The sequence below is a fragment of the Parus major genome, chromosome 9 (assembly GCF_001522545.3).
Source record: "Parus major isolate Abel chromosome 9, Parus_major1.1, whole genome shotgun sequence".
Lineage (NCBI taxonomy): Eukaryota > Metazoa > Chordata > Aves > Passeriformes > Paridae > Parus > Parus major.
Window position 1 is genome coordinate 15,375,411 of NC_031778.1, and position 10,504 is coordinate 15,385,914.

At 52.1% G+C, this 10,504-nt stretch overlaps 1 protein-coding gene across 2 annotated transcripts; it reads right to left on the bottom strand.

Annotated features, from left to right (window-relative positions):
- Window positions 1–854: 854 nt before the first annotated feature.
- PDCD1 (programmed cell death 1) lies at window positions 855–6,166 on the bottom strand. 2 transcript variants are annotated; one of them, XM_015637121.3, is made up of 5 exons: window positions 5,922–6,166; window positions 3,568–3,900; window positions 3,128–3,283; window positions 2,528–2,562; window positions 855–1,718 (listed from the first exon to the last, which is right to left on the bottom strand). In XM_015637121.3, the coding sequence occupies exons 1-5, from the start codon at window positions 6,028–6,030 to the stop codon at window positions 1,500–1,502; spliced, it is 852 nt and encodes a 283-aa protein (XP_015492607.1). In that variant the 5' UTR covers window positions 6,031–6,166; the 3' UTR covers window positions 855–1,499. The 2 variants fall into 2 exon arrangements, with proteins under 2 accessions (XP_015492607.1, XP_015492608.1); XM_015637122.3 differs by having other exon boundaries at window positions 3,128–3,280; window positions 5,922–6,106.
- Window positions 6,167–10,504: the final 4,338 nt, after the last annotated feature.

Here is a 10,504-nt window from a genome sequence, read left to right on the forward strand (position 1 = left end):
TGGTGTCAGTGAATGGCATTGGAGTTATGGCACTGCCCATGGAGGCTACTGGGAGCCTTCACCACTGCAGGCCAAAGTGGGCAGCACATCCACTGTCCTACCCTGAAGAAAGGCGTAAGCTATCCCAAATGGATATTTATCTCATCTAGTCCCCTCTGGAAGTTTCTCATGGACTTTCCAGTCCCCACAGAATACAGGATATGGTGCCTGGCTTGCCTCACCCTTTCCCCCAGTGCCCAGGTTGGCTCCCACAAGGCTGCACTGGTTTTACTGGGGTTAAGGGAAGAAGACACCTGCTGACAGTGCTGCCAAAGTGTGAGATGCAAGCGACTCTTCTCAGTTTTCACTGAGTTTCACACTCTCCTGGCAAGTCTCTGCTGCCTCCAAAGCCACTCCTTACTGGGGTTTCTCTTCTCTCGAGCAGCTGTCACTTCTTTCCGCTCTGGTTTCTGGCAGGTAGCACATTTCTTTCAAGAGAGAAAGTGGAAGTTTGAAGCCAAAAAAGCTGAACGAGCACCACACTGTGAGCTTTGCCCTGGCTGATGGCAGCCAGACCCCTGGCACAGCAGGGATGCTCATCCCCATGGACTGGGTGAGTGCCCTGAGACAAGCCTCATTAAGGGGGAGTCTTGGTTTGCAGCCATGCCTGGGTGACCAGCTCAGACAGGGGCAATGAGAAAATGAGCATCAACCTCTCTAAATTCTAAAGAGCAGCTTTGTGGAAGAGCAGCTTGCATATCTCACGGAGAGGCCCAGGAACCACAACAGATGCTGCCACCTCCCAGCTCTGCCCTGCACTGCAAGAGCCGTTATTTGCCTGCCCACGCACTTGCCATCACGAGTCAACAAACTCCTCGGATCAAAACTCTTTATTCACCCCCATGGCCAGATCTGACTCCCACTCAGGGATGGAGGAACACAAGGGTAGATTAAACCCTCATGCAGGAGGAAAATGCCTGGGGACAGGCAAAAAACCAGCTGCCTGCTTCCCAGGGATTTCTGAATAGCAGAACATAGGTCAGCCTCTGCTCCAAGCAAGGAGAAGCTTGCAAGAAGCCTTGGGCTCCCATGCGCGGCATCTCACAGGATTCACTCCAGTTCTGACCTCCAGCATCTTCTTCAACAGTCATGCTTTGATACCTGGTTCAGACATGGGGCAGGGAAGCAGCATGGCCACTCCAGAGAGAACTGGGTGGAGGTAGAAAACCGAGGCATAATGTAAATCACCTCTGGGACAGACCTGTTGGCATCACTGCTCTGCCCCGGCCCATCCTCCCTGCCCTGAATGAAGAGGCAGCACATGGAGCACAGCAGGGACCTTCCTCATCCTGTGGTACTCACTCCATGGCCACAATAACACCATGGCCAGGACTGTTCAATATCAACTCCAGCAGCAGCATCTCTGTTGCTTTAGTCCTGATAATGCTGGATTTTTCCCAGAGCAAGGGGCTGAGGCAGCCTGTTCATGCCCACACACTGGTGAGGAGGGACCCTGACCCTCAGCAGGGCTGTGATGGCAGCTGTCGAGTCTGCTCATCCAGGTGCCTCTTGCTGCGCTCTGGTGTGACAGGTTTCTCCTCGGGGAAGATGATGGTGGCATATTCAGTCTGCTCAACCAGCCGAGTCTTGGGAGGCACTGGGGTGTGTTGGTCGCTCTGAAACTCCAGCACACCATAGTCCACAGTGGATATGGACACCACGGGGGCTTTCTCTTCTTTCTGCAAGGTAATCCCATCGTGGTGGTTCAACATCCAGAGGTACCCACCATCCCCAGCACAAGCCCCTTCTTACAGCAAGTGCCAAAATCAGCTCTGAAGCATCCTGGGAGGGTGAGAATGATGCACAGCAGAAAGATGCACAGACCTGGGGTAGAACATTCCGAAAGGAACCACATCATGAGCCTTGGGGTCTCAGCTCTCTGCCTCTGCAGGCAGGCTGGACTCTCTACATGCCCAGCCATGAAAGACAGGGCTGTGTTAGGAACCCTTTTCCCACCTCTCATGGGGCTTCAAGGTAGGGTGGTGTGCAAGAGAAGAGCCTAGGGCTGAGTTTGCTCAGCCCAGAAATCAGAGAGCAAAGGGAAATCACTGCCTTCAGCCATCTAATGAATGGGGTTGGAGAGAAGATGGAGACAGATCCCTCCTACAGGTGCCTGGCTAAAGTGAGAAAAAAACAGGCACCAGCTGTAGCAAAATAAATTTTAGCTTGATATACTGGAGGGAAACATCCTCCCATTTTCTATAGCAACACAATCCACTGTTAAAGATAAGCCTGCTTTGAAGAGGAATTGGACTAGAGAGTCTCATCCTATCTTGGGTTGTTTTATTTTGATTTTGTGATGAGGCTGTGCTGCTGCAGGTGCAGAAAAGGAGCTGTAGATGTGCAGAAAAGATCAAGCAGCAGCAGAAAAGACAGAAGTGAGACGCTTGTGAAGAGCTGATAAAGGAAGGCCCAGCACCCTCCTCAGCCCAGCAATGCCACAGTGCTCTCCTGCAGCACAGCAGAGTGACAGAGGTGGAAAACTCACCGCTGGCATGTTCTCACTTGGTGGTTTCTGCACATCTGCAAAGTAAAACACTTGGTTAGAGGATGTTTGTGCGCCATGTAAGCTGTCCCAGTCCCACCCTTGCCCTAAAGAGCGCTGGACACCACAATCTTTTTACTACACATCCTCCTTGTCCACAGGGTCAAACACCCTGAGCATTACAAGGACAAGTGAGAAACCAGCTCACAGTCTAGGGTTTAATTTGGATTAGTGGAGTGCAGCAGAATTCTCTGTGAGAGTCCCTGGGTGCCTGTGGCATGTCTGAGGCAATGCCCTGAGCTGCAGCATGGTGAGGTGCTCCAAAGGTACCTGGACAAGGTACATGGGAGGGATTCAAGTGCACCATTAAGGCACCACACTAACGAGTGCTGTAGAGCCACTACACATAGTCTAGGGGCTCTGCAAAAGGCAAGCAGAGCTCAAAGCACCCCTCTCCCCCAGGCATAGAGATATCTGTCCCACAGGGGTATTCCAAAGCTGAGTTTAGCACATTGAACCAGTCCATGTACCCCAGGCAGCAGCAGATACCTGGCTGACCTCAGGTCCCACACTGGGTTTGCATGGCCTTCAGGGGAATCATACCTCCTCTCCTGTACATCAAGGTGAGGTAGCCAAAGATCAGCAGCGCAACCACTCCAGCCAGCAGGAGGATGCCCAGGAGCATGGCCTTGATGTGCTCTGGGGGGTTGCCTTCCTCCATCTCCTGCTTGTCAGTGGCATTCCTCTTGGGGGCTGCTGCTTCGTTTGGGGAACAAAACAGCAGGTCAGGAATGTAACATGGCCTCTACAGTCCTTGTGAAAGGCAGGAGGGGAACATGAGGGCTGTCCTTAGAAATGGCTGAGTGCCAGGTAGGCTGTCATAGTCCCACTACTCCTCCAGGGTGCAAAGGAGATGGGACAGGGCAGGACTGTGCTCTCCTGACCCATGTCAGGCCCTCTGCCAGCAAGTTACTGCCTGCCTTAAGGCCTGGAGCTACAACGAGCTTGGGACCCATCCCATCAGCTCAGTCCCCCAGGCTGACCTGTGACTATCAGCTGCGACCGTTTGCTCTCCATCACTTTATCAGGCCTAAAGAACGTGATCAATCCACAGAAGTAGGAGCCTGAGTCATTCTGGTGGAGGTTCAGGATCTCAATCTCAAAGACAGGAGCGTGGTTGATGAGCCGGTACTTCTCTGTCTCTGTCATGGGCTTGTATCGGCTGATCCCAGCAGTTTTTTGAGCTTGGCTGTGGTTGGTCTCCTTGTACCAATTGAGACTGTACTCTGCACCAGTGTCATTCTCCATGGAGATATTGCAGAAGAAGTTGGCTTTGTCACCTTCAGGGAGAGTCAGCTTTGCTGGGTAGATGGTCACTATTTGGGAGAGAGGAAACAAGAAGCAGACATGGTTACAGCAGGCACAGGGCTCAGAAACAGCCATATCCCTGTGTGGGTGCCAGGGATGCAAGCCCAGTCCACATCACCACTCTGGGACATGGGCAGGTACATCAGCCTGTGTCCATTCCATTCCCATTCCAAATGTGTGCCTGCTGGCTGGAGAGGGACTCTCCGAGATAGTAACTATATTGTGAAATGGTTTCAGCAGACCAAATTATGCTCTGGGCTACCTAAAATCAACACTGAACACCTGTACCAGGGAAAACAGACTTTGGGGGTTGTATTATTTTTAAATATATGCTGTATTTTCATGTCTGAGTCATCTTCTCTCCAGCTGAGGCTGACTCTGAAAGTGAGCAGAGGGACAGAGTCCCAGGTTGAAGCAGTATCCTGTGGTGCAGCCCATCACATGCCTGGCTGCCTGCTGGAATGCTCTGGCTCTCCCCACTACACCATGCTGGGAGCTCAGGGCAGGCAGGGGCTGCCCATGGGACAATATTTGTCATCTCCAGCCTGAGACCACCTGACAGGGCAGAACAACCTGGAGCTTACAGTGCCATCCCTTACCAGGGGCCTGTCCCTTCCTTATGTGCATGTGGGCAGCCAGGGTCCTGGGGTTCCAGCTGGGCTTGCCAGGCTGTTCCCAACACAGAATCCAGTCAGCCACAGCCACAGGCTGCTCTGCTTTAGCACCAGCCCTGCTGCTTCACCTCATTTCCCTGCCCATTATCCTGGTGGGTTCACCTGTCCTGCATGGTGGGAATGCTGCAAACATGGGCCAGGCTCACAATGTCCTGCTTCAGCCAGTCCCACACAGCAGAACATGGCAGGTGTTGCATTAATTTCTGTTCTGAGCAATGAAAAATGGGAAGAAGCATTTTTCACAGGGGTCACCTAACCAAACTATTCAAACCATCATGGCTTTGAAAAGTCCCTGTCAAAGGAAATTTACCTTCCCTTTTCAGAAATCACCACTGATAGCAGACCCAGGGCTCACAGGCAGTGTCAGAAAGTCCCTCCCATCCCTCCAACTCTGGCCATATGACCATAATCTCAGCATCACCAACCAGAAAAGGAACCTGGAAATTTTGTGAATAAATACAACATCAGATGGAAAACTGGGCTGAGAAATAAGGGATGAGACCAAATAAGAGGAGGGAGGGAGAAAAGTGTCCCAGTTCCCACAGACAGCACTGGCTGTGGTGGTGTCCACACCAAAGGACGGAATTTTTGCCGTGTTTTAGATTTCTTGTCTTTAATAGGAAATATTTTACAGGTTCAGTGCTTTATTTATTTCGCAGGTTCGGCACTTTATTTCCTACTAGTGCCACTGCCAACAATGAATGAAGCATTCAGAAGACTTCTGAAAGTAGATGTTGGGTTTACATGTATTCCTGTATCTTCCCCGCTCCAGAGGTTACATCTGCTCCAAGGGACATCCAGCCCTCTGCCCACCCTCAAGGCAAAAAATACATGAATCTCCCAAAGAAACAGTGTGCTGGAGGGTAGGGGAGACACAGCTTCACAAGAGCTCTCACTCATCCTGCCCAGATTCGCACCTTCCCTTCAACCTCTCTTCCCAGAAAGTTCACCCAGAACAAGGAGACACTGGATCCCTCAGGATCAAGCCCAAACCAGGAGTTGCAACCCAAAGGTGCAGACTGAAGCTATGAGAGCTAGAAAGAAAACCCCACACCCCACTGGCAAACCTATAAACTCAACACCAAACTCCAACCACCATCACTGTATCACAACACAGCTCTGGTGTCAGCACTGTGGGCTGGGGACCTGTCCCCTTCTTCATCCTTTAATCCCATTTCTGCCCCAGGAATTCCCAAGTCCTTTGCTTCAGCTGCATATATCCAAAAACTTTGGGTTTTCTGCCTTCTTGATGCCAGAGCTAATTTTCAAGTACAAAGCTCCCAGCCCTTAGACATTTTCCACCAGTCACAAACGACATGGCCATGCCAGTGAGCACACCACACTCCTGTACCTACCCCAGTGGCAGCAGGTCAGCATGGGCCCACAGCAGAGCAGGATGGCACAGAAGTCAGCCAGGGCCACCTCCACACTGCCCCATGTCTTCTTTGAGGCACGTGGAGCCATGGTGAGCTGCTCTGTCCCCTGCCCAGGCAGGTGCTGTGCCGTGTGTGATGTGCCGCTCCCGGCTCTCTCTGTGCTTCCTTCCCCACAGCAGCAGCCTGTTCTCTGTCGTGCACAGCGAGGGCTGGGTGGAAATGAAACGTACCTATCTCTGCCCCAGAGGGAAACCCGGGCTGCCTCCCACCCCCAGCTTCCTCCCCATGGAGGCAAGGATCAGCTGAGCCAGACCTGGGCCCTTCCCCTCCCTGTGCGCTGCTGGCATGTTCCCACACAGGTACCCAGCTGCCAAGCAGTGGGACAGGCACCTCTGAGCCTGCATCCTTTTGGGGAAAGCTCCCAGGGATGGAGGAGGCAGGGACCAAAAAGGACATGTTCTCAGCTCTGAGCCTGGAAGCTCATAAGTAAAAGCAGTCTTGGGTTCCCAAGCATCCACAGGTGTTCCCACTGGATGCCCAAGGCAGTGGGGTTGTGGGACATGTGGCAGTGGGTAGATAGGGTCTGAGCAGCCATGGGGCACCAAGGGCTGCTCCCACCAGGAGCATGGGATGGGAGATGAGGAGGAGGGGGAGGGAGGGAGGATGAGTTTTGCATCCTTAGGTGTGTCTCTTCTCAGATTTGAGCTAGGACAGGTGCCAGGGCCCGGGTGCTGTTATTGGGGTGACATTTGCAGAAGACTTCTGTAATTTTTTGCCACCCATACTCCCCGCTCACCACACTGACTAATACTGGCATAGGAAATAACCAAAGGTGAAAGCACGCTCCTCCGCTTCTCTAGAACACAGCCCATTGCCCCACAGTTTTGGAAAGTGTCAGGGGAAAAATAATAACTGGGGAGAAGGATGTGATTCTAATGATGACTTCATTATTTTTCCAAGCTGTGGGGCTGGAAAGCAAGCTCACCTCTCACTTTTAAACATGTCCCTGGCAGGTGAGTGGGCTGGGGCAGTCACCCCTGATTTCATAGAATCATGAAATCATAGAATCATTGCGATTGGTAAAGACCTCTAAGACCATCAAGCACAGACACTAACCCAATACCACCAGGATGGACAAACTGGGATGGCCAAGAAAGGGGTTCAGAGCTGAGGCAGACAGGGCTCACCCTGGGAGGGTGGCTCAGTCCAGCCTGTCTTGGTCCTCTTTTCCAGTCTCCCCCGGCATTGCAGCATCACTCCTTTCTCACGAGCTGCAGGCACTGCTTAAGCTGCAGAGCAAGGTGCCATGCCCACCTTGTCACCTCTCTGTGCCACCTGGCCAGGGGCCACCATGCTGCCTGGATGGGTGGCAAAGGGAATGCTCTCCACCACGTGCAAGGGTGCACATGGGTTTTGACTTGGATGTCACCTCTTCCACCATAATTTCCTGGATTGCCACTAAAAAAAGCCCCCAAACTAAACTACACTAAACTGAACTCCAGGAAACAAAGAAGCTGAGAGCAAGGAGGCTTTTTCACCTTGAGGCTTTATGTCCCCAAATGGTGACACCAGGCACTTGGGCCAGGTGTGGGGAGGCTTGTTTGGCACTTGCCACACGTTTTGGTTTCTAGAGGTGGAAGATGTCATCAGTATCACCACCAAGATCACAGCTCAGTGAGCCAGGGATAGGCAGGAAAAACTGGCTCATCCTCCCCACCCCATGCAGCAGCAGCAGAGGGCTGATTAGAATCATAGCACAAATTGCTCACACTTTCCAGTGCACTTGAAATAGGTATAACCTGGTAACCAGGGCGGGGAGGCTGCTGTGTCCATGAGAAACCAACAACGGCAAGATGCTCTTTTCTCTGAAAAAAAACCAACACAATGATGAAAAGAATAAAAGAAAATATCAAGCTGCTAGGAAGCTGCCGTGGAGGAAAGTGAGGTGAGCAGCAGTGCCAGCCTCAGGTGTCAGCATTGCAAAGGAGCCCAGCCCCAGCCCCACAGCAGCCCTGGGGCTTCAGGCAGACTTTGAACCCTTCTGTACCCTGCTGGACCAGCACAGCTCACCCTGGCTTCTCCACCAAGTTCTCCAGCATGAAGGAAAACAGCCTGGTTCCAACCAAGATGCAGCTCCCTGCTCATGCCAGTAAATCCCCTCCAGCCCAGTGAGGTTGATAGTACATCTTGGGTTTTGCTGACATGGTCATCAAAAGGTCCTTTGGTGCTTAAAAAAAATATAAATTCTTTCTGTGAGCTGGAGCATGGCAAATTGCATAGAACAGTCCTTTTCTATTTGGCCACCAAAAGATGAAAACTAAGTCTAAAAAGGAAGGATAAGCAGAAATAAGTGAGAAGACAGTTTGTTCTTGAAAACTAAGAAACAGCAACTTCAGCAAGCACTTGTCACACCAGTTCATTGGAGCAAAAATGTCATGTTTTTTCTCCAGCCAGAAGCTGGTGAGTTCCATCAACACAGCTGTGACCCAGAGGAGGGCCTGGTCTTCTGCAGTCATCACTGTTGGGCACACAGCTATCACCTGAGCACTCACCTCAAATGGTTGAGTGTCAGCCCCAAAATAGCTTAAAAGCATCTGGGGTATTTAAGGAGCACTGAAAAACTGGAAGAAAAAGAAAGCTGTAATCAAACATCTCTGATGGAGCTGACTAAAGCCCAGAGCTGCATGACCTTGAAGTCCAGGGAAAGCATAGCTTCCCAAGCGAAAGGGGAAACACAAACTGCCACAAAAAGATGCTGAGGAAGAGAAGCCCACACGTTCCAAAGATCCTTCCCACAATGGTTTAACTGATTTCACATATGTGGGTCTGACCCAGGCAGGAGCCAAGTGGCTGGGGTGAGAAGAGGAAACGGTTAATAGCGTTTGCAAATAAACACAGAGAGTCTTGAGGTCTTTCAGATACTTCTCAGAAATTATGAAGGTCTCCGCAAATGATTTGCATGAGCAGCAATATCTGACCCTGTGGGGACAAGCAGCGTCCTGTGGGTGTGAGTAAGCAGCGGTAAGCAGTGAGCAAGTAGAGGGATGGAACAGAGACACGAAACTGTTCCTTCAACAAGCAGAACCCTGCAGGGCCTGGGCAGAGCAATGATGACTGTGATGGGAAGGTGCCACATGGGTATGGCAAGGGACCAATGTCACCTCCAGTATGGCAGTGAATGTTCCTGCTGGCGGGCAGAGCTGACACCCAGCCCAGGGGCTCTAAGGATTCCGATGGTCCATCCCTAGCAAGAGGTGCTGGGAAAGTCTGTGCAAACTAGGAGCTGCTGCTGCTGCTCAGGGTCTCAGCAACCTATCCATGCTCAGAGCAAGTTGGGGCAGGATCTAACACCAGTTGGGATGGGCTTGTGCATCCCAAGCAAAAATCTGGCAGTGGTACCCCTTTCCTCCTGGTACAACCTCACACCTCCTGCACTCGAGGGGCACCTCCAGGCACGCCCAGCCCTGTCTCAGTTCACGGCCCCCTCCAGCCTCTCGTCCATGGCAGCAGCAACACTCCACAGCAGCGCTGGCTGTGCCTTCACACTGTTTCCATTCGGAGCTAGGTAAGGCACACAGGGACCTTTCTCAGCCGTGTCATCCGCTGCACGTGGGAAACACAATCGATCTCAAAGATCGCTGCTTCGAGATAAACTGCAGAGGAAATAGAATGTCAGCTTCTCAGCAGGGGCTGCAGCACATGCAGCCTTCCCTGGGACACACAGCAGCTATGGGCAGGGGAGAGGGCACAAGGGCTAGGATTTTGGGGAGCAAGAATTTTAGGTCTTTATGGAGAATTTAAGAAGTTGCTGGAGGAAAGGAGCAAGGCTGGCATCTCCTCCCTGGTGTCTGGGATTTGTGGTACAGAGGCAGGAAGAGAGCCCTCCACGCCCTGGGCAAGGCCGAGTGCAGGGGCTGTGGCTGCTGGCTGGTTTGGGGCAGGAGGGGGCACCAGGGGAGCATCCAGTGCAGCCAGGCTTAGCCCACTCTCCCCCCATCACACCTCCAGCCACAGCCCAGGCAGCAACCTCTTCAAACCCTTTTAGTTACATAATCACAGACTCAGTCATGTTGGGGAAGATCTCTGAGAGCACCACATCCAAACTGTGACTGAACACCACCGTGACAACTACAGAATGGCACTAAGTACCATGTCCAGTCCTTCTTTCAACACCTCCAGGGACAGTGACTCCACCACCTCCCTAGGCAGTCCATACCAGTATTAATCACCCTTTCCATGACTACCTTCCCCAGCTCCACCGCCCATCTCTGGACTTGCTCCAGCACCTCAGCATCCTCTACAATCCACTGTAAAAACTACAATTATTACACTTACTAAAATAGCCTGCAAATATTACCCCAATCATTCAGCACTTATTTACCAACTACTTCACTGTACAAGTCTTCTCATTGCAAAAACCCGACCTTTTGATTTATTTATCTATTTACGTTCCCCCTCCCCACAGGAGGATATCCGAGGCCGCGGGCACGCAGCACAGGCGGCAGCAGGGCCCACAGCGGCGGCCCGGCAGCGCGGGGCGGGGCGCTGACGCCAGGCCGGGC

Excerpts from the sequence above, each read along its gene's own strand:
- PDCD1 (XM_015637121.3), bottom strand. The coding sequence starts at position 6,030 with ATGGCTCCACGTGCCTCAAAGAAGACATGGGGCAGTGTGGAGGTGGCC. Across the intron at positions 3,901-5,921 it reads GCTGACCTGCTGCCACTGGG|TGACCATCTACCCAGCAAAG; the intron begins GTAGGTACAGGA and ends TCTCCCAAATAG. Across the intron at positions 1,719-2,527 it reads CAAGTGAGAACATGCCAGCG|AAAGAAGAGAAAGCCCCCGT; the intron begins GTGAGTTTTCCA and ends ATTACCTTGCAG.